At 36.9% G+C, this 22,159-nt stretch overlaps 1 protein-coding gene across 2 annotated transcripts; it reads left to right on the top strand.

The window, feature by feature from the left end:
• Nucleotides 1-430: 430 nt before the first annotated feature.
• On the top strand, nucleotides 431-20,461 carry LOC144446923 (uncharacterized). 2 transcript variants are annotated; one of them, XM_078136779.1, is made up of 6 exons: nucleotides 431-564; nucleotides 14,835-14,916; nucleotides 17,761-17,970; nucleotides 18,680-18,781; nucleotides 19,465-19,596; nucleotides 20,398-20,461. In XM_078136779.1, exons 2-6 carry the CDS (start codon nucleotides 14,883-14,885, stop codon nucleotides 20,406-20,408), a joined length of 489 nt encoding a protein of 162 aa, XP_077992905.1. In that variant the 5' UTR covers nucleotides 431-564; nucleotides 14,835-14,882; the 3' UTR covers nucleotides 20,409-20,461. The 2 variants fall into 2 exon arrangements, with proteins under 2 accessions (XP_077992905.1, XP_077992898.1); XM_078136772.1 differs by lacking the exon at nucleotides 431-564 and adding an exon at nucleotides 14,576-14,671.
• The last annotated feature ends 1,698 nt before the right edge of the window (nucleotides 20,462-22,159 follow it).

Below are 22,159 nucleotides of genomic sequence, written 5' to 3'. Positions count from 1 at the left end.
TTGGTGGGTAATTTGAGTTGTAATAGCATATGTCATCTCTATAGCAAAGGTTTCTGACTCCACTGCGACGACTTCTTTCGCACAGACTGACCTTGAAAGTTGTGTCTCAGTAAGTTTAGGGCTACTACTTATTATCTAGACTGAAGAAGAACTTTGTAGCAAAACAAGTCGTCCTTACGTTTAATTCAAAACTTAGCACACACACTCCCTCCCTTCCTCTCTCCCTCCTTCCCCCTCCCCCCTCTCTCTCTCTTTCACACACACACACACACACACACACACACACACTCTCTCTCTCTCTCTGTCTGTCTGTCTGTCTCTCTCTCTCTCTCTCTCTCTCTCTCTCTCTCTCTCTCTCTCTCTCTCTCTCTCTCTCTCTCTCTCTCTCTCTCTCTCTCTCTCTCTCTCTCCTTGATCACAGAGTGATGTTTCGGCTGATGAAAGTAAAAACCTATCTGCAACAGACAGTAAACCCGGAAGACATGAAAATCCGTGACTACAGAAAAAAGCTTACAATCGGTGTTTGGGGAGAAGGGTACCTAGCGATGATATAAGCAATGTGAGGTATGTGATTATCAGAGTTCAAAAATAGCACTAACTAGTATCACATTCAGTATTAGGTATGTCACGACGTAACTATTAGCATGAATACTTTACGGCTATTGGGTAATTGGAGGAGTTCTAATAGCATATGTCATTACTGTACCAAACGTTTCTGACTTCGAAGACTACTCTCGCACTAGCTGCCGACTTAAGTATCGTACAAGCATACATACATACATACATACATACATACATACATACATACATACGTACGTACGTACGTACATACATACATACATACATACATACATGCATACATGCATACATGCATGTATGCATGCATGCATGCATGCATACATACATACATACATACATACATACATACATACATACATACATACATACATATAGTCAGCTATTTACCAACTTAACTATGTCGAGCCTTGAATACTATTTATTCTAATTAAAATGCAAGTTAATTAAATAATGGGTGTTCAAGTCACAGTTTGTTCTTAGAATTAAGAGTAAAGATTTAATTTTAAAATCTCGTTTAATTAGATTTCAATCGTGGCAATTCCTCGCGCCAATTTCTCTCGTAAATTTTAGTGAGAGTTTGGTCATTCGTGGCAGTGAGCCAAATATCTAGCATATTTGATAATTTTTGTTATCCGTGGCCAATTCCTTACCGTGAGCACTGAACGCTGAGCCGAATAGCAACAAGTGACTACACCAAGACAGATCAAAGAATCTGCTCTTAACAGACAAAAATGATATTGCTGAGAAATGCAATGAACTCTTTACTGAGATAGGCCATTCACTTGCTTTAAAAATATCTTCCCCTGTTAATTTCAATTATTACCTAAATGATAGCTGGTCCAACACCATGTTCTTCCACCCAGTATTTGAAAGTGACATTATCGTAAAAAATCCAAAGTATGGATCCTCATAAAGCTATGGAAGATGGTAATATTCATCCTAAACTTATCATTGACGCCGTCCACATTATTTCCTGTCCACTAACATACATTATTAACTATCCTGCCAAGAGAATGGTTTCTGGGTTCAGTCCAAAATACAGGTGATTGAGCTACTTATATACGTCAATGCCGACGGTATTTTCATGATTTTCGAAGACAAACATGTCGATCTTTAGCCTAAATACCCATGGCTGACTACTGCTTTAGCTGGATAGTCACGAAACTATACCAAACAAGATACCAATATCGTGATATGACACAATAATTTTTTTTCATATATGAGTGTCTAGTTAAGGTAGTTATGTTTTCCGTATTTTTTCCATATGGTTTCTGTGTTAGTGGTTTCTTCTCATCAGATGTACAGCCATTACAGATGGGAAGACCAGTTTTATATTGTGTATTTTAAGTTGATGTCAGTTTCCCCATCCCCTATTTCTTGAGTGACTTTACAATTTTCGCGATTTTATTATTTCATTTTTGAATACGTAAAAAAAGTTTAGGGTTGGGGTGAAAAACTAGGTGGGGTCGGGTAACCGGAACCACACATTTTGTAGGCCTTATTAATACTATCTTTTTGGATTGTGACATTCACCTTGACCGTCGAGGTCATGTGTATAGCCACAGAATACTGTAATACAACAACTGCAGTTCCAGTGCTGCATCTCTCGTTGTTTCCCGTTTACTTATAGCTATTGTTTAATACTTTTTTTTCTTCACGATTTTGATGCCTTAGTTATTTTGTTTTTTCTCATATTGTCTTAGGACAGTAGACTACAATCTAAGCCTAAATTTTCCGTTATTTTGTTTTTTCTCATCGTCTCAGTTCAGTTTCAAAATGCACCCCAGTGTTCAAACTATGACGGCAAGACAACATCCACTAATTAAAAATGCAAGCTAACCGTACTATTCAGAGTTTAACTTTTATCTGGTGTTATATAAGTCTATCGATTTGTAATTAATGTTGGGGTGTATCAATTAGTAACGTAAATCTAGATCCAATAGAAATTACTGTGAAAAGTGACTCTCTCACCATGGCATGCATGCAATATAGAATAAAGTTGATGGACGTGTAGTCGTATGGAGTACAAATCAGAACAGTCGCAACAGTGAAAGTGAGTAATTGACTTGAATTGTACTGACACAAATAATCATGTGGTTGTCATTATACTAGTATCACCTTTCATGTGAAAACATATGACTTGTGCTATACATTATCATTACTTTGTCACTATCACTTAGATTTGACACACAGTGACAGTTGGCTGACATGCATCAATGTACGCATCTTTTGACCCAATCGTAATTTGCCAAAATTCGGAGGCGGGGGGGGGGGGGGCTCCTTTGAGACCCCCAACCCAACTGTTCTCATACCAAAACTCAAAAAAGAGAGACCATTCTCATACCAACTGTATCTCACAAAATAGAGACAACGGATTACTGTGAAGTGTCTCATTTACAAGAACAGGACACACCGTGGTAATATAGTGATGTTTTCATCTTATTATCGTCAAAGGTACTAAATACAATGTAGTATCAAAGTGCCAAGTGTCACAAGAAAACATCAAAACACGACATTGTCAACGCAAGCTGACACTGACACTGACATGGTTTCTATTAAATCATTATTTTTAATTTTTAATTTGTAGTACTGACTGGATATGTTACTTTGTTTATACTAATTCATTTGTTTTAATTTTCTGACACAATTCAAAGACAATTACCCGCCAGTCACTTGTTACACCTCATACATGTATATACCCTTTCTCATGCCTTGTGAACATAAAAACCACACCTTTCCAGAGGACCCTCAACGTATGTTCGTCTATGGGAGTTGCCCCCCCCCCCCCGGTCAAATCCAAAGTTATCAAATGGTCCATTCTCTTAACGATCCCGTGTCGCTCCTTATCGCAGCATTAAATCTTATAAAAGACCTAGCCTAGCGATGTTTTGATGAAAAGACAGCGATAGTGAACAGGACAAGTATCTGGCTATTAGAGAGGTTTAGATACACGTTAGAACGCGTACGCCTACGGGAGCATTATCGTGCAGGCGTATAAGTAATGACGCGTACAAAATTGTGTTTAGTTATGCGTTTTAACGTGAAAAACAGTGGAATGTTCGAATGTTAACGCGCGCGTTGACATCTTCTGTCCAGAAGGCCAGATACATGCCTTTGATTTCTAAATGTGTCCGTATATTTGCCATTTTTCCTGCAACTACCCAAACCAAACACCAAACAATTAGTTTAAAGTTATGCTTCAGAACTTTGATATAAAAAATACGACATTTAATAGACGAAAATGACAAAAACTCAACACGTATTTACAGTTACGTGTAGACCACCATTTTGACGTAGCGTCGTTTGATACAGAACGCCTGAGTTGCTTCGAATCACGTGACTATGACGCTACACGTATAGAACACACGTAAATACGCGCATCTAAACCTCTCTAATATTTGAAGCAGATATCTGAAACATTGCAATGACATTGCAGTAGAATTTGAAAGTCAAAAATGTCATTAGAATAGAATGTATAATAATAATGATGATGATAATAATAATTTTAATAAGGCAAAAGAATAATTGTTTGGTTCCGGTTACCCGACTCCCACCTAGCTTTTCATTACCAACCCTAATTTTTTTTTTACGTATTCGACAAAAAATAAAACAAAATCGCAAAAATTGTGAAGTCTCATGAGAAATAGTGGATGTGGAACTGTCGTCAACTGAAAAAGAGATATAAAACTGTTCTTCCAATCTGAAATGGCTGTACATCAGATAGGAAGAAATAAACAACACATTGCCATGTACACATTGTAGTTAAATACCTTATTTTGCAAAAGATTTGGGAAGATGTACACTGTACACACTTTGAGAAGAGAAACGATACAAGCTATTAAACGCATATGATCCCATCGTTTCGACAAACGAGGCTTACAATGAAAAGCATATCACATGAAACACAGTGCCACCTGGCTCGACCAAAAAAAATTACTAAATATAATATTGCTACATATCATTGTCTGTCTCTACACAAATCTTATCACCTTGCTAACATAATTCTGATATACATTAATGCATGTTCTTTGTGTGAGATACCATTATCTCAGCAGATTATGACACTGTGAATGTTCCAGGCGATCTGCTTAGATAAACCAGATACTTTATTGCCATGCTTTAAAAAAACACTGGAATTTTACTATTCACGTGCTATCCCTAGAAAAAAATAGACCTGTGATAAGAATGGAGAATTAAGACGCGACTAAAATTTGACTTATTGAAGGATGTAAGCCTCTCCTAAAACGTTCACAGAATTGCTTTATGCTGAGACCAATTGATGAATGTACTTCTGCTAAGTTAACTGATATAAAAATATAGAAATGTAAATTAAATAAGAACTTTGTTCAGCAAGGCAATGAAGTATAGCAATACAATTAGTGATTTTTTGCTGCGTCAAACGGTTTTCAATCTTAGGTAATATGACTTTCCTTGTAAATTGTTTTCGGTGACTTTAAATGACTGACACAAGGCAACTCCGTTCACAAAGCTATTTAAAATAACTCATACATCTGTGGAGTGTGCTGTATACATTACCGACTAATTGAAAACACATATTTCTACTGAACTATATAACGAAGTATCAAGGTTGATGTAATGATTTACAATTGCACAAGAATAAACCCATCTGTTGAGTAAAAAGTTGGTTCAACTCCTGCCATGTCATTTCATACGTTGTCTAATCAGTACAACGTGATAGTGTAACAAGTGATTTAGTAGATACGGTGTGGGGACATCTTAAAGTTATTAAACAGATCATTCGTCATTATATAGGTCACGTCTTCTTTAACTACTCGTGTTGATGTTTTAGTGTTTATATGGTCTACTTAAAAGTCCCAGGGTAAAGGTCACGGTCGACAAGTCAAGCGATTGTTTCTATAAATAGCTCTCCTACGAAACATAAACTCAGTGTAAAAATCACTCGTGTTTTCTTCGTTCTCTCATTGTTATTATAACGTCCGTGATAACTTGTGTGATCAAAACTGGTGTATACTTAAGTTGTCTTCCTAAACACTGTAGAATAACTGCAGCAATACACATACACGTGATGCTCAAGATATCACTTCGTTCTCATGTTTTTCACTCACAATTCATAAATAGTGCAATTGATAACTGTAATATATTGTGTTTAAGTTGTCATTGCACATGTACTCATTTCAAAATCAAACTTCAGACCTATACCATTATTGTGTATGGTGGCAGCTACGTTAAGTATCTACTGTTGAGTACAACACCAAGACACTTCTATTTGTAACTTGTCTCCTAGTCCTAATGTTTCATCCTGAACCGCTGAGTGAGTGAGTGAGTGAGTGAGTGAGTGAGTGAGTGAGTGAGTGAGTGAGTGACTGAGTGAGTGAGTGACTGAGTGAGTGAGTGACTGACTGACTGAGTGAGTGAGTGAGTGAGTGAGTGAGTGAGTGAGTGAGTGAGTGAGTGAGTGAGTGAGTGAGTGAGTGAGTGAGTGAGTGAGTGAGTGAGTGAGTGAGTGAGTGAGTGACTGACTGACTGACTGACTGACTGACTGACTGACTGACTGAGGGTTGTAAATGACGATAAATATGGATATATAGTTATAATGGGGACGTGTTGTCGTTCTTGGGGTATGTTGTTTCGGGCGTTGGTCTCAGATGGGATGCAGAGTTTGAGAGGCTGATCTACAGTGAGGTATTTTAGCAGGTATCTTTATTCAAAGTGGGGTGTATTTAAAAAAACCGAAATTGGTCTAAAATGATGTGGACTCATCACTAGGGATTCTTACCTCTACGACTGTCTTAGGAAATATTTGCACACCATATTCAACCAGAAATGATGTTGAGGTGATTAAGCAAGCATAACAGACATGGTTAGGACGAATTATTGGCATAGATTGCCATGAAAGGTAACATAATATCCAGGTTTCAAACATTTAACGAGGTGTAGTAAATGAATTCCACAATTTGCACGAAGAGCGAAACGTGGGTTGATTTATTTCAAAGGCTTCTGGCTCTCAAGGTATTAATTACCTGTCTAGCTATTTGTATTTTATTGACGATGCATTTCATAAACCTGTTGCTCGTTACCTCTCATATACATGTATTGCCGATACCTATAAAAATATTTCTAATGTGTATAGAGCATAACCATGCCTCGAATGAGTCAGGTATTAACTGAAAACAGCTTGGAAGAGTCCGTGTCGTGATATTATAGACATTTATACATATGTATTTGCCCCCAGCGCTTCTCATGATCCCAAGAAATCGGATCAAAAGAAAATCACATTAACAAAATGAATTACTCGGGCAGCATATGATATCACACTCCCGGATCACACTATTTGAAGTATCAGGAAGTCGTTGTATCCCAATAATAGACCGACTTTTAACCCCGAGGGTGGCCAGCTGCCAAAAGATTTCCGGTGAAGCCTACCAAAATTGATAAATTTACCCCTGGCAGGAATAAGAGTGTGCCAACGAAAGGTTGTAGGTGGTCGTTATTAAAATTTGACGCTTTGTAAAATGTTGATCAAAAATTCATCTAGCCAACAATGCACCGAACATTTACTGTGAAAGAAATCGACGTCTTTGCCGTTTGGAGAAAGCTCATGTGAGGTTAACTTTTTGTAATTTGCACATAGAAGTAAATGCTCTTTCTTCATAAATAAAATAGAATTACCCTATTTCTAACTTGACTCTTTTATACAATAATTATAATTTCAAGTGAAGTTTAATCTACTTTTATCTCTGTGAATCAATCAATATACAATGTACATATATACATGGTGTGAATTAATTGCCAAATAAGAAATGTTGATTCACACTGTGTGTATATTAATCAATTTCGTGATATGTGACAAGGTTATACATCACACATATTTGTTTAATAGCGCTGCATCATTTTTAAAAGCACTGGCTTCTTCATCGATGACAGACTTAAAACACGTCTACCATTTCCTCGGGATGTGTCGCATCGCTGTCAAAAAGCAAAACGAAATCCAACTTGTAATTAATCATTTATAATTATATCATTCCAATTTGTTGACTTCTGACCAAGCAACTCCTAACGACTGTTTATTTGATTTAAGAAACGGTACACACGATGTAAAGTGCATAATCAATTTGCTTTTAGGATATCCATTACTTTACTAAAGTCAACGAACATCCGCCCGCTATGAACTGTTCCATATTTCCTATCTCAAATTAAATTGATTTTGACAAATATTATATACAATGATTGAGTAGCACAAAGCTGTGAACGTGACCAATGTCTAACGGGGACACGCAGTCCTCTAAACACCGTTAAATTTTATAAAGGACGTAATTGTAACTAACAAGTCTATAAATACAATATGAGCTATTAAAAACAGTAGGCATGTTTAGAACGTCAGGTTATCACGACCCTAAAACACATGTGGTTCCACGTTTGCCAAATTATATTTATAGTTGAGTTGATAGCGAACGTAACGTAGAAGTATTGATAGAACTGTACTTGTTCTATAGACCCGGTACGGTAGTTTGCTTCTCTTTTCACTAGATTTGTTTCCCGCGCGTCACGAATAGAACCTGGGTGCGATTCTCTGGCTCTCGTCAATCAACCATATATATATTCACGATCAACACACTTTCTATTTTAAGATACACTTATTTGAACATTTTGGAGTCATCATTATTTCTGGAGTATCAATTTCGACCTCTGATGACCCGCCTGCAACCTCACACCCGGTAGGAGGCAGGCAGAAATACTATAAATAAACGCGGGCTGAAATGGTATTTAGACATACTCACGATCAATGGATTACTTTGTGTATTGTATGCTATGGAATTAACGTGAACACAACATATGGGCAGCACGGAGGGGGTCAAGGTTCATGGTCCATATTTTCATGTGATATACGGTACCTGTCAGGGGATCATCTTTTAAAGTAATCTGTACTTACTTTTCACGTATCAATGTGTCGTCAAAATCTAAAAATTTTAATTGCATAGATTGTCAGATCGTCTGCTTGTATTTGCATCTACCTCTTTGAGTACCTACCTGTCACCTTTAGCTATTGCCAACCAATCTACCTATTCCCCTTAATTTCCACTTTCCCGCCACGCACTCACTCAGTTACATGCCTGCCTACCAACATACCTACAGGCTACCAATCAACTCCCTATACCTGCATGTCCTTCAGGTTGATTACCTGTTGCCTGCTTGCTGACATACATAATTACCTACCTACCTATAGCTACTAATCTGTAAACCTGTGTTTGAGGTAGGTGATGTGAGCCGGCTGTTTTACCTACCTACCTGCTTTCCTGTATGGGGGTTTCTAGACATTATGGCACCAGGTATTAAAGTCGTTTCGGAATATTAAAACAGAATCGTCTGCATCACTTGATTACTTGCTCCATTTTCAATTTAACCCTGGCATTGACATGTTGGACATGCATTTATTGTTGTTGTTGTTGTTGTTGTTGTTGTTGTTTGTTTGTTTGTTTGTTTGTTTGTTTGTTTGTTTGTTTGTTTGTTTGTTTGTTTGTTTGTTTGTTTGTTTGTTTGTTTTTTGTTTGTTTGTTTGTTTGTTTGTTCTTAATCAAGTTTTGTATCTCAGGTAATAATTGAGTATGCGTGTCCATACATCATCTGACATGTATCGATTGATCTCTTCCGATTCTCAGACCCACTAAAACAATTGATAGTTTGGTGAGAGTGCGAATCCCGTCCTTGTTGTACATTGATCTACTGACGACGTAGTAGGGGTGGGGAGACTGGAGTTACATTCGACATATGTCGTGGAAGAGAAAGTGTGTGTGTGCGCGCGCGTGTGTGTGTGTAGGTGTGTGTAGGTGTGGTTGTTTATAGTTCCCGTCTACACTTCAAGATGCCAAACCCAACAGCTAAATACGATAGATGTGACACTGTTTAGAAAGTTTTGTCAATTTCATGAATTATTTCAAACATGTTCGTCAGCCTTCATGCTTTCACGATCATTGATTGAAAACACGGGGTCATCGTACTTTGTCCCCATAGTAACAGGTACATGAAAATAAGTCATCCAAGCTAAACGAATATTCAGTGTGCTAAATAATGTAAAAAGAGAAACATACCAAAGAATGTGTTGATTATTGTGTAATGAACTCGAAGTAAGTATCCATAATACAAGTTATTACTAGTAATTATCAAGTTGGCATTGTAATTTACCTCTAGACTTGAGAAAGGTCATCTCCTGAATGTAAATAAAACCTTCTCTTGCCATCTCTGTTCATACAACCGTTTCATTTCACATATTAGTTTGTACTATATCTCATCTTGTGTTATTTTTTAAATGGTTTGTCATATAGAATGTGCAACATATTTAAATGACAGTAAACTACCAATGGATAGAGAGAATGTAAATACAACTGTATACGTGTTTAGGGGTACTTGTTATGTGGGGGAGGGGGTCTGTGATTTTTTTCATAAGTTGAGATATCTCTGTTCAATAACAAACTGTTTGTGGTTGCTGATGTTTTTCACAGTGCAGACTCTTCGATAACCAATACAAAATTCAATTTTCAAAAATCTTTTATTTCCTCAAAGTAAAATTACACAAAACAAAAACAGAAAATATACTTTGAGATAATAGAAAAATACCACAGTTTTACACGCAAAACGTTACTTTCAAAAATGGATGAAATACTACAAGAGATCCATAATGGTTTGTCTTGGTTTTTAGATTGTTTAACAGCATGTTTTAATATATCAACGCATATTTCTATTGAGTTAGTTTGACTAAAGCTTGTAGATCAATAAATATGCGGTGAATGTTTTAATTGACACGGTAAATCATAAAATCCTTCCCATATCATAAAGGTCACACACATTTCTGACAGGTGCTAAAACCAAGACTTTTTCCTACATATTTCATTATTTCATTCTGAGCGTGTCAAACATTATAGACAATCTGCCTAAATTCTTTGGACGGAACCTGTTCGGTTGTAAAATGGTTGTTGCCCTTGAAAACGTGTACGGCGTACAAGCTGGTTTTAATAAACGTTTACATACAAAAATGTTTTATTCATTAATACACGTGTCTTATCATTTAATTTATATGACAGTGGTATTTAACGGCTAATTTCACGTTTAGTAAAAAAAATGTCCGTTATGATTTAGTGTGAGAAAGTCGGAGTTTTCGATTACTGGGTCCCTGGAGTAATATGAGGGACGGATCTTTGATCTTTGGAAAATTTAATCTATTATCTGCATGTGCCTTGAATTTGCAAGACTTGTAATATTCGTTATTCTGAGTGAGTCCTTCAAGCATATGCTTCGAGCGGAGATTTATTCCCTACTATACTTAGCCTGACGTGTGTGAACCGACCTAGATCAAAATTGGGCGACATCATTACATCATTGCGGTGTTCAGCTCTCGTGTCATTTCAAATCATAATGAAAGTGAGAAATTGTCAACTTTACCTGTCCACCTAGAAAGGTTGTCAAGATAAAACAACTCAATGTTGTCAATGTTATACTATATTTGCTTTATACTATGGCCGATACGGTTTTTCAAAATTCAAAATTCAAGAACCGTATCTTAGGTATGTGTAGATTAATTTGTATTATTTCACTCTAAGCCAATTTATGAAGATAGTCGTTCTCAGCAGCGAGTGTCCGCGTTTCATATATTTCACAATACTGAGTATGCACCTTTCCTTCCATTTCCCCCAAATTTCATCCATCATCAGAAAATGTAGCAGACGACATTAATCATTTTCGTTATTACCATTCAATTATCTTTACTCAATCGCCTAACTTCTGTTGAGTAAATATTATTAGAAAGGCCTGCTTGAATTCGAAGGGTTGCATGAAGGTTCGAGACGCGCCGCGCCGCTGCATTTTGTTTCTGAACGGCTCAAGGTCTTTGGCAGGATTTGAACCACGATTAAGTCTCCGTCAACCAAGCTGTATACCTAGGAACCTGGTAGTCTAGTGGTTGCCATGTGAATGTTTTGATCCCATGCGTTTAAAGAGATTGTAATGGCTTCCAAGGAAGTTGATGATTCTGAAGTAAATTAAACTATACGTATAGAGAGCCGTTGTGACGTTATTGGTCTGTGCCAGGGGTAATACTGTTACTGTATTTAAAAGCCCTTGTGCACAGTGTTGAAGAGTTATTATAATAATAAGAATTAAACAATACTAATATGGCATGACCAAGGAAAGAGAAATTTCACGCCATTTTGATAATTTTGGCAATTAGGGCAAATTCGTAAATTACCTAAATAAAAGTATATTAGCAGCAGGCATAGTGATATGATGGCAATTGTTTGATAATCAAACCATGTGGCGAGGTTCCTCCGCCCTGTACGACAAAGATGTGTGACATGCTTGTTGATTATCTGAATTGTAAAAGTACGAAATTGGGAACGAGATTATCAAATATTGTACGATGGCTACATACTGGTGTAATAGAAATGATAGAATTATGACAGAATAGACACTGTATTGGTACGACGTACACACACATTGCCTAAATATGGGATGATTAGTTGATCTGTCATCTATATTTCATGATATGAGTTCGTATGGTGTAACTAGTTTATTTCCATCCCTTTAAACACAGTGAACGTATAACAAACTATCATGTCATATCATGCAATACATTTACTGTCATCCTTTCATATACAGTTGTCCGTCACATGCTATTAGGGACATCAAATCAACGTATACTATGTTTCCTATTGAATTGACTTCCTGTTTTCCATTTTTCTATTCGTTGTTTCTTTGTATTATTCCCAATCGGTATATCGCATTTCCTCTGTTATATTCCCTTTCAAATTTCTTTCTTTCTTTAAGGTTCTTCACATATCTTAATATTCCCCCCCCCTCCCCCCCCCTCTCTCTCTCTCTCTCTCTCTCTCTCTCTCTCTCTCTCTCTCTCTCTCTCTCTCTCGTTTACTTTTCGTTATATATCATATTCTTTTCCTGTCTACATTGATTTCCCATGTATACCTTCCATGTCTGTCTGTCTGTCTGTCTATCTGTCTGTCTGGCTGGCTGGCTGGCTGGTTGTCTGTCTGTCTGTCTGTCTGTCTGTCTGTCTGTCTGTCTGTCTGAGCGTACGTACGTACGTCCGTCCGTCTGTCTGTCTGTCTGTCTGTCTGTCTGTCTGGTCATTTATTTCCATTTCTCTCATTTATTTCCACTGAAAACGTCACAAATGCCATCCAAATTCTGTTTTCATAGGTTATTATTTTATTATTTTTCTATGCTACCTGTAATATCTATGAAGTACTCATTTTATCATTTCATTTCTTCTTCCAAGCTATAGAGAGCGCCCTCCAGAAAGCAGTGTTAGTTTCCATTTGGGTTCGATTGCAAACATACATCGGTCTGTTCTTATCTTTCGAAAGACACATTTCGAAGTTAAAAAGACAGTCGTTTGGAAACACCATTTTATTATCGCTATTATCTACAATATAATTATACTCCGCGACATTGTGCCGAGTTAGATAAATAATCCTGAAATACAAAAGTGTCGAATGAGTACTACACACTTTTTCTAAAGACAAAGGGATTTTTAATGAAATATGTTCTCAGTAGAGGGTGCGCTAATCTTATATACTTGGAAGTTATTGCCCGCGTTAATTTAGTTGTTTCCAAGAGGCTATTGCTATCAAAGAAAACATTATAATGTTGTTTTCGCTGCTAAATAAAATTGTAACGCTCACCCCATAATATAAAAATGGATGAAAAGGTAAACATGAATAATGAAATGTCTAACTGAGATTTCAATTGAGAATGCCACACCAAGCGTATGATGCTAACACAATTGTTCTTCTGATATCAGCACTGATCGTCTGATCGTCTGATCGTTTTGAGTCTGTTTCTGTTCAGACTCCAACATTTAATTGTGACCACTGCCTCATTTTTCATTCTGACTCGAATTTTCATTTTACATCATAATTAAAAAGAAACATATTAAAAGAACCTTTGTAGTTAAAATGCTATATGATTGGCATCAGCATGCTCAAAGGAGTATCTGGCTGGGTGTTTTTAGTCAAGACTCTGATAGCCGAGTTAGGGGCGATGTATGTTTGGTTGTAACAGGGTGATAAGAAGAATTTCTTGGTTAAGGTTAGGCAGCGGCTGTTAGACAACAACGTACAGAATTGGACTAACAGAGTTAGATAATTCAAGTAGAGCCAGATTATACAGATATTTTGACGAGTTTAATTTCATACCTTGATATTGTGACAGTACAGTGCAATGCTTCAGACATGTCTTAACCAAATTACAGTTTCGTCAAGTCCCTTCAAATTGAGTCAGGTAGACGGAGAAGACTAAGAAAGACATCATTTGAGAATAGACGTTGCTGTAGATGTGACTTTCTTGAAAAGTTCCACTTTGTTTTAGTTTGTAGAAATGATGGTTTCCAAAGACATAGATATGTACCAGAGTATTACTTGAGGCATCCGAACTTCCTTTAATTCGTTGATTTAATTTCTTCTGGTAAAATTTTAGTTACTAGACAACTTGGTCCTTTTATAACTTCGTACACGCACGATGACCGTTAATTTGATTATATAGTAAGTTGATTACATATTTTTCTATACTATCTCTTGGCATCGCATCATGATCATTCGTCTTTAACTTCTTCAATCAGTCTTGTAATCCTGTATATATTTATCGTCCATTTATTTGAACTGTATGCTCATTGGTCAGTAGACTTTTTGCAATAAATCAAACATACAACATGAGGAACTCAGTGACTTGTATAATGGCAATAATACACGTAGTAAATTTTGATTGCTTGCTCTATAATAACAAAATTTCAATTGTTCAATTGCAGTTTTCATTTCCAATTATAAATGCGTTGTTTAAATGCATACGAAAAATTAATGTATATATACTTACGTAATATTTCATCATCATAAAAGCAAACTAATTCATGCTCTGCTGTTACTGTGCAAACCGTGCCCTGCTGTTATTAGTAGAACTCCTGATAAAAACACACGGCACAAAGCTAATAACGATTGGGAGTGATAAACTCAGTTACACCATCTCAATTAGAATGTATCTGAAATTGAACGTCATCGCTGTGATACTTTACTGTGGAACAATTCCATATGTTCTATCGGGTAATCTCAAGGTAAGTATCGAACTAACCAACATATTTAAAATAAATAGTGTAAATGTGTGTGTCTGTGTCTGTGTCTGTCTCTGTCTCTGTGTCTGTGTCTGCACGTAACGAGTGGTGAGACTTAAACGTCATTAACATCTTGCCTTTGTTTGAAATTGATTTAAAATATCAGGATGACACGAGAAGACAGGGTCTATCAAATGTTCATCACTTTCAAAGTATGGATGAGTTCTTTGATAAAGTAAACCCCTGGCGTAAGAGTATAGCTTACTCATATACCGTGTTCCAAGTCTTGTCTTTGGGAGGGGGGGGTGTCTTGTCTTGAAAACGATTTTTTCATGGATATACATTAGGGACCGGTCAGTTTCTCCAGCCTGGGGGGGGGGGGCGGTGGATTCCTAAATCGGGCCGACAAAAAGTCACTGACCCCCCCTATCTGTAAAAACCAAAAACAGGCTGACCCCCCCTATCACTTAATTCTAAAACATGATGACCCCCCCCCCCCCCATATATAATATTCGCATGACAGGTATTTTTTATCGTGACTCAGTGTGGACTGCTTGACTGTCTTGCATCTACTTTATAAGATCCCGGGTTAGCACTATCATATTTATAATTATTGACTACACAGGGTAAATATATTCGAAAAGCATCTTGGCAGTGAAAGGTAGGAAAGCTTGAGAAGGGAATATGTACATCTCTTATGGGGGTCCTAGGGGGTCTCCCCCTAGAAGCCCAGGAGGTTTTTAACTCTGAAAAGTCAATTTTGAGACTATTCAGACATTTTCAGAAAATAATTTCCAAGCTTTACAAGACAGCACCAACATGTAAAATGCGACTACATAAGGTTGAAATATTTTTGAAATATAGTTTGATAGGATCTTGACAGTAAGAGGTAGGGGGAAGATCTTGAGACTAGGATGTGTACACCTCATGTGGGGGGGGGTCCTAGGGGGTCTCCCCCTAGAAGCCCTGGAGGTTTTTAACTCTGAAAAATCAATTTTGAGACTATTCAGACCCTTTCAGACAATAATTTCCAAGCCTTACAAGACAACACCAACATGTAAAAAACAACTACATAGGGTTGAAATACTTTTGAAATATACTTTGATAGCATCTTGACAGTAAGAGGGGAAGAGCTTGAGACTGGGATATGTCCACCTCATGTGGGGGGTCTGAGGGGGTCTCCCTCTAGACATCCCTGGAGGATTTTTACTCTTAAAGCCAACGTTTAGGCTATTCAGACCCTTTCAAGCAATAACTTAATCCATGCTTTACAAGACAGCAAGTATCAGAAACTATTCTTTATAACTTACACTAAGGGTTGAAATATGTTCTTAAAAAGTTTAAATGGCATCATTATATACATGTAGTAAAGGTCAGCACATCTATAATGGTAGTATCATTGGTAGGGGAGATTTGGAGTTTAAGGCAATTTTAGACTAACTTGGCAAATGTTTCAGATTTTGAAAAGACAATATCATATCAAATTAGAATAGGGTGAAAATATTTAAGAAAAGTTTAATACCATTATGACAGTAAAAAGGTTGTTGGTGCATCTGATTGCTGGTTGAATGTATGAGTGACCTCTGGGGGTGAGGGAGTCCTTGGGGTTTTCCCCCTGGCAGATCTGGAGTTTTTTGCTTGAGATACTAAGGCAATGTTTAGGTTATTCATAACCTTTGAGGTAATATTTCCAAGCTTCGAAAAGCTAACGTAAAACGTTTTTAAATGAGTTTCTCATATCACATAAAATGGACACGTAACATTAGTATATAGGGGCATGAATATTGCAGGTATAATAAAGTCACCGGTATGTTAGAGAACTTTAGGTGGTCATACCTAGTGTATAATAGTAACTGGAATCTGATGAGATGTGGTGATTTGTAGTGTCAATAGCATGACGAGTAGAACAATTTAGATTAACTTCATTTATAAACTATCTATGAAAATTACCATTACGAAACCTTCAAGTTCACTTTTGCCCCAAACTACAATATAAGTGAAGCATTGATTGTGAAACAGCCAAGCATTTACATGACATGTTCTGTAACTAGTGTGGTAGCTAGGTAATACCGGTACATGTACAATGTATATGAATATGTATAGTTAGGTTTGAACTAATAGGTAATGTTAAAGACTTCATGTAAGAAACAGGGACAAGAACAAATATTGACATGTACCACATTTCAGATAAGGCTATATGCCATTGTAGAAAGGATTTTTTTCTTCCATCACAATCTAAAACACAATGACCCCCCCCCCCTTCCACAATTTTCAAAACAGCATGACCCCCCCTACTGCCAATTTCAAAAACAGGGTGACCCCCCCCCCCTACCAATCCACCGCCCCCCCCCCCCCCAGGCCGAAGAAACTGACCGGTCCCTTACCAGCAGTAGAGTTTGAACAACTATCCGTTTTAGTATGTCTATGTATTCCGTGGTGGATGTACATAACTGATGGTTTACTTCTGTGTCAGGTGTTAATGTTAATTTTCACTTGAATTTTAGACGTACAATCTGTGAGTTTATGGTTCTCAATGGTTACTTTTAGGTCGCCCCCCCCCCCCATCCCCAATCAGGTTGCTATATTCGGGGAGTAATGACTCGGGCGTTTACATCCCCCTTCCCCCCCCCCCCACCACCACCACCACCACCTACCCCCATCCATCCAGTCATAAGCCACACGGAGTACACGGGTGTTGTGCGTTGCTTAGCATGCATGGCTGATTCAAGGATAGATCACGGACGGACTGCGACAGCCTTTACAGTTTCAAAGTGACGTGATAGCGAACGTATACAATATAGTCTCGTCAAGCTGTACCTATGAATGGAAATCTCTATATGGTTAATTGCATGGTATGTCAGCTTTGTATTCGTCTTTATAAAAACAATCGCTGAGAGCGATTCCCAGCACACAAAATAACACACACACACACACACACACACACACACACACACACACACACACACACACACACACAGTATCATTGATGCAAAATAAAGAGGTTATGTTATGTTAAACTATCTCTAACCGAGCAATAATGACGAACAACTCGTGAGTAAAGTTGTAACTTGCATTACTTTTTTTTTGTCAAGGCTGTGAGTCTGGTGAGGGGTACCCTTGTCCCGACGAGAGTAAATGTTTTAAGTCTTTCAGAGAAGTATGTAATGATCCGTCTGTATGTGGTATAGACACTATGTGCGAAGGACTGTTAGACACTACGGGATGGTGCAAAGAAAGCCAGGAGAGTACCATAAATTACTTCTGTCGGTCTGCCCCCATGATGGAATGGATTGAAACACACTGTGAGTAAAAGTGATTACTAAACCAAGCTATTGACATTCTAGTTATGGAACACGACGTAATACACACGGTCAAATTTAATGTACTTTTTTCAAAATAAAAGTGTTAATATAACTAACATATTAAATTCATGATGTCAGAACTAATTGTACTTTCACAATAGTTTTGATCATATTAGGCCAAATAAAAAAAGTGTATTTCCGATAACCAGACCGACCCTAGTTTAAGCCCCCAAACATAATCATTTTTTTTTGGGGGGGGGGGGGGTAAATGGTACAATTTTCTTCTATTTATAAATCTTCACGCCTTTTCCTCATCTGTTGTCACTTTTTTAAAAAATCGCATTCCAGAGAGAAACCAGGTCTTTTTAGAATATAACAATACAGTCTGCATAATGTGTTCATGTGTTTAACTTATAATTGTCTTCATTTATTTCTTTTACACTTCATCAAACTCTCTCGGGAGTATTGTGACCGACGAGTATCTTATCTCGGGGTCAAAGTAATTTAAAAAAAATTAAATGAAGTCATGTTATCGGAATCAAACAATATTTCTTATTTTGCAAAAAAATAAAATTGCATATATGAAAGTCATTGCTGACATTGTTGCATCATTGGAGAAATAAAATAAAACTACATAGCACTTGTATTGTGTTGACCTATTTCCTAAATTATTCATACAGTCATGTGTCCGTTTCTTACAATCAATCAGTATTGGTACCAAAATTTGGAAATGATATTGATGGAGGAGACCGGGATTTGCTCGACGACTTGTCTCTGTATGGCCAGCTATGGCTGTTCTACGATGTTCGTTGTAAGTTACCGTTTAAACAATTTTAAGAGTTTTATTTTGAATATTTACATACGTTTTTGTCTCAGGTTTTATTATTAGGAATGTTGACGAAAAGTTAACTATATCGATCCATATTGCTCCACCTATCAATACTTCCATCTGTGTGTCTCCCTCTCTGTCTAAATGTGACATTCTGTGTCTGTGTCTGTCTCTATATATCTTTCTCTTTGTGACTACCTATAGCTATATTCTTTACTCTTCTCTGTCTCTTCACTGTCTGTCTTTCTCTCTGTGTTGGTATCTTACTGTATTTTTCTGTCATTGTCTCTGCCTTTGTTTGTATCGCTGTTTTTCTGTCTCATATATGTTTATCTATGTGGCTATCTGCCTCTACATACCATTGAATACCTTGTTGTCTTTCTCTACATACATTACATTGCTCACATTATCTCTATCTGCTTTGTGTGTCAGCTTCCCTGTCTGTCTGTCTGTCTGTCTGCTGTCTGTCTACCTCCCCTCACTCCCTCCCCCAATCCCTCTCTCTCTCTCTCTCTCTCTCTCTCTCTCTCTCTCTCTCTCTCTCTCTCTCTCTCTCTCTCTCTCTCTCTCTCTCTCTCTCTCTCTCTCTCTCTCTCTCTCTGAATGATCAATATTTCAAGAATTGTAGCACTGCAACTTCCAATTACTGTTTCTGTCTTTGTTAGACTGTGATAATGGTAGTATTAGCTGTCCAGAAGGCTGTTTGTTTTATTCTGAAATGTGTGATGAAGTGACAGGCTGCAGATGCGTTGGGCAACTCATCAGAGATCTCATAGAGGGAAATATCTATCCTGAGGGTAAGAACAATAGATGTGTAATGCTTTTGAATGTGTATTTATGCAACACAATGCAGTTTGCCTGTCTGCCTGTCTGTCTGTCTGTATGTCTGTATGTATGTATGTATGTATGTATGTATGTATGTATGTATGTATGTATGTATGTATGTATGTATGTATGGATGGATGTATGTATGTATGTATGTATGTATGTATGTATGTATGTATGTATGTATGTATGTCTGTCTGTCTATGAAGGGGACTATTTATTGCAGGTGATTCTTCCTCATGGTAAAGTCGTTAACGAATGTACCGTGCCTCTTTTCGACACTATAAACTGATTTTCTATCCCTCCATAAAAGTCCAAGAAATTGATGGTGAGGTCAGATCGAAAGACAATTGTTGGGCTGACAAGAGGAGGAGAGGGGTCATGATCAAGAAAAGTACTATAACACAATAAATTACTGGAAACACAAACAACCGTGTGTTGAAAACTAATACTCGTATTGATTTAGATATGGCTTGGAGTTAACTTAACACAACTGGTGAAAGGTTATCTGTCAAAGTTTACCATATGTCAAACATTGCTTTCAAGTTGTAGCCAACCGCTAATGTTGAACAATTTGTAACACAAATAAAAAACACAGGTAGGTATGTATGTATTTGTAAATTGACATGGCTGTTGAACAAAGTCTAATATATTTGACTGTCGGACCGTTCACCTGACGCTCACGAGTGTGTGATGTATGCTTGCATAAAACAAACTGTGTATGACATTTTTGAAAATTACGTCTTTTATTAATCTTTTCGTTTCTCTTGCAGAAGATTTTTAGAGGAAGAAATGACAGGATGATATAGCAGACAACCATGGGCGAGATGACAGGCAAACATATAGGATGTTATGATAACAAAGATATAATTTCCACTTCTATGAATGTCTTTTTTCAATCTTTTGCCATGAACTGTAACTACCGGCAGGGTGTTCTGCTGGGTGACTTCATTAACTAATAAACATTGATATCCACCATACAAGGTGTATGTATGTATGTATGTATGTATGTATGTATGTATGTATATGTGTATGTGTGTGTGTGTGTGTGTGTGTGTGTGCGTACATAGATGGTGGACGGTGCTTCTCGTCAAAGACAACTATCTGGAGAAGTAATTGCTTTTTCAACTGTCTGTAATTCGCAGAGAACGTTGCAAGATAAAAGGGGGTATATGTAACAAAATAAAAAGTTGTTGAGTTTTACATCTACTAAGTGAACGAACCCAGGCCACATTCACCAACTTCGTCTTGTATTACTATTAGCACCAGAACAAGTCTTATCATGATGATAACTCATTTTGATTGGTTGAGGGTTTTTTTTCATTCGGTATTTAGAAAGATGGCAGTCATCAATTCATATAGTAAAGCGATACATTCACAGGCGTCAATAAGCAATAGCAAGTTCTTGAGCGTCAATATGTCTTGTGTTACAGTAATATGTTTAATAAACATTGTTATTTACTTTTCCAGTTGGTTTCTTTTTCTTGTATGTATGTATGTCAGTGTTGTAGTCATTTATTGTGCACAATTTTGCGCTTTGTAACATTTATGTGGGAGAGAAATTTTCGATGCGGACATTAAAGATATTATGAACTGAGTTGAATACAATTGTCAATATTATATTCACCAAATTAAGAAAACAACGTTCTCTGTGCCTAGATAATGGGATCCAGTCACTTCAGATACATCTACCAGCATATTATAAAGCTAAGTCTGTTTGTAGTATGATGAAGGATGTTTAGCTTACAGAGTTACTGAGTCATGCCAGGTTTTTCTTTGTAAAATCAATTCCATTACGCCTAAAAACTTCCGACTCTAAACTTTTTATCACGTGTTCGAGAAAAAATTTAATAAAATCGCAAAAATTGTGAAGTCTCACAAGAAATAGTGGAAGGGGAAAATGACATCAACTTAAAAAGACAATATAAAACTGTTCTTTCAATGGCTGTACAGCTGTTAGGAAGAAATAAACAACACATAGACCATTGGGAAAACAATGGAAAACCTGAACTAGACACTCACACATGAAATATATATATATATATATATATATATATATATATATATATATATATATATATATATATATATATATATATATATATATATATATATGTATATAATAAAATAACAAATCTACCTACCCCACCTATTCTAAAATTGAGCGTAATCGAAACCACACAGTAATTTTTTATTAAGCCTTATTACGAACCACGATTAAGTTTAGTGACCAGAGATGGACACATTTGCAGTACAATATACCGGTACGTTATATAGAACCGTAATGAGAGTATTTTCAGTCGATAGATAATTTCTACCCAGTAATCACAATTACACACAAAACGACCAGAAATACAATCCGGTCACAGGAATTAAGGAAATTACCTCTTGAGAACGATTTCTTTTAACAGCAAAACTAAATGACATGATTTAGGCCTAGTTGACATTAATTAATGTTCGTGGCTGATGATATTTTTTTCAGAATGAGGCTGTGTGTGTTTGGATGGACAGCATAGTTTACATGTGGAGTTGATT

The sequence above is a fragment of the Glandiceps talaboti genome, chromosome 2 (genome assembly GCF_964340395.1).
Source record: "Glandiceps talaboti chromosome 2, keGlaTala1.1, whole genome shotgun sequence".
NCBI classification, from domain to species: domain Eukaryota; kingdom Metazoa; phylum Hemichordata; class Enteropneusta; family Spengelidae; genus Glandiceps; species Glandiceps talaboti.
This window is presented reverse-complemented; position numbering and strand designations above follow the sequence as displayed.

Coding starts and splice junctions, on each gene's coding strand:
- LOC144446923 (XM_078136772.1), top strand. CDS start 14,594: ATGTATCTGAAATTGAACGTCATCGCTGTGATACTTTACTGTGGAACA. Junction 14,672..14,834: donor TTCTATCGGGTAATCTCAAG/GTAAGTATCGAA, acceptor TTAAAATATCAG/GATGACACGAGAAGACAGGG. Junction 17,971..18,679: donor GGAATGGATTGAAACACACT/GTGAGTAAAAGT, acceptor ACAATCAATCAG/TATTGGTACCAAAATTTGGA.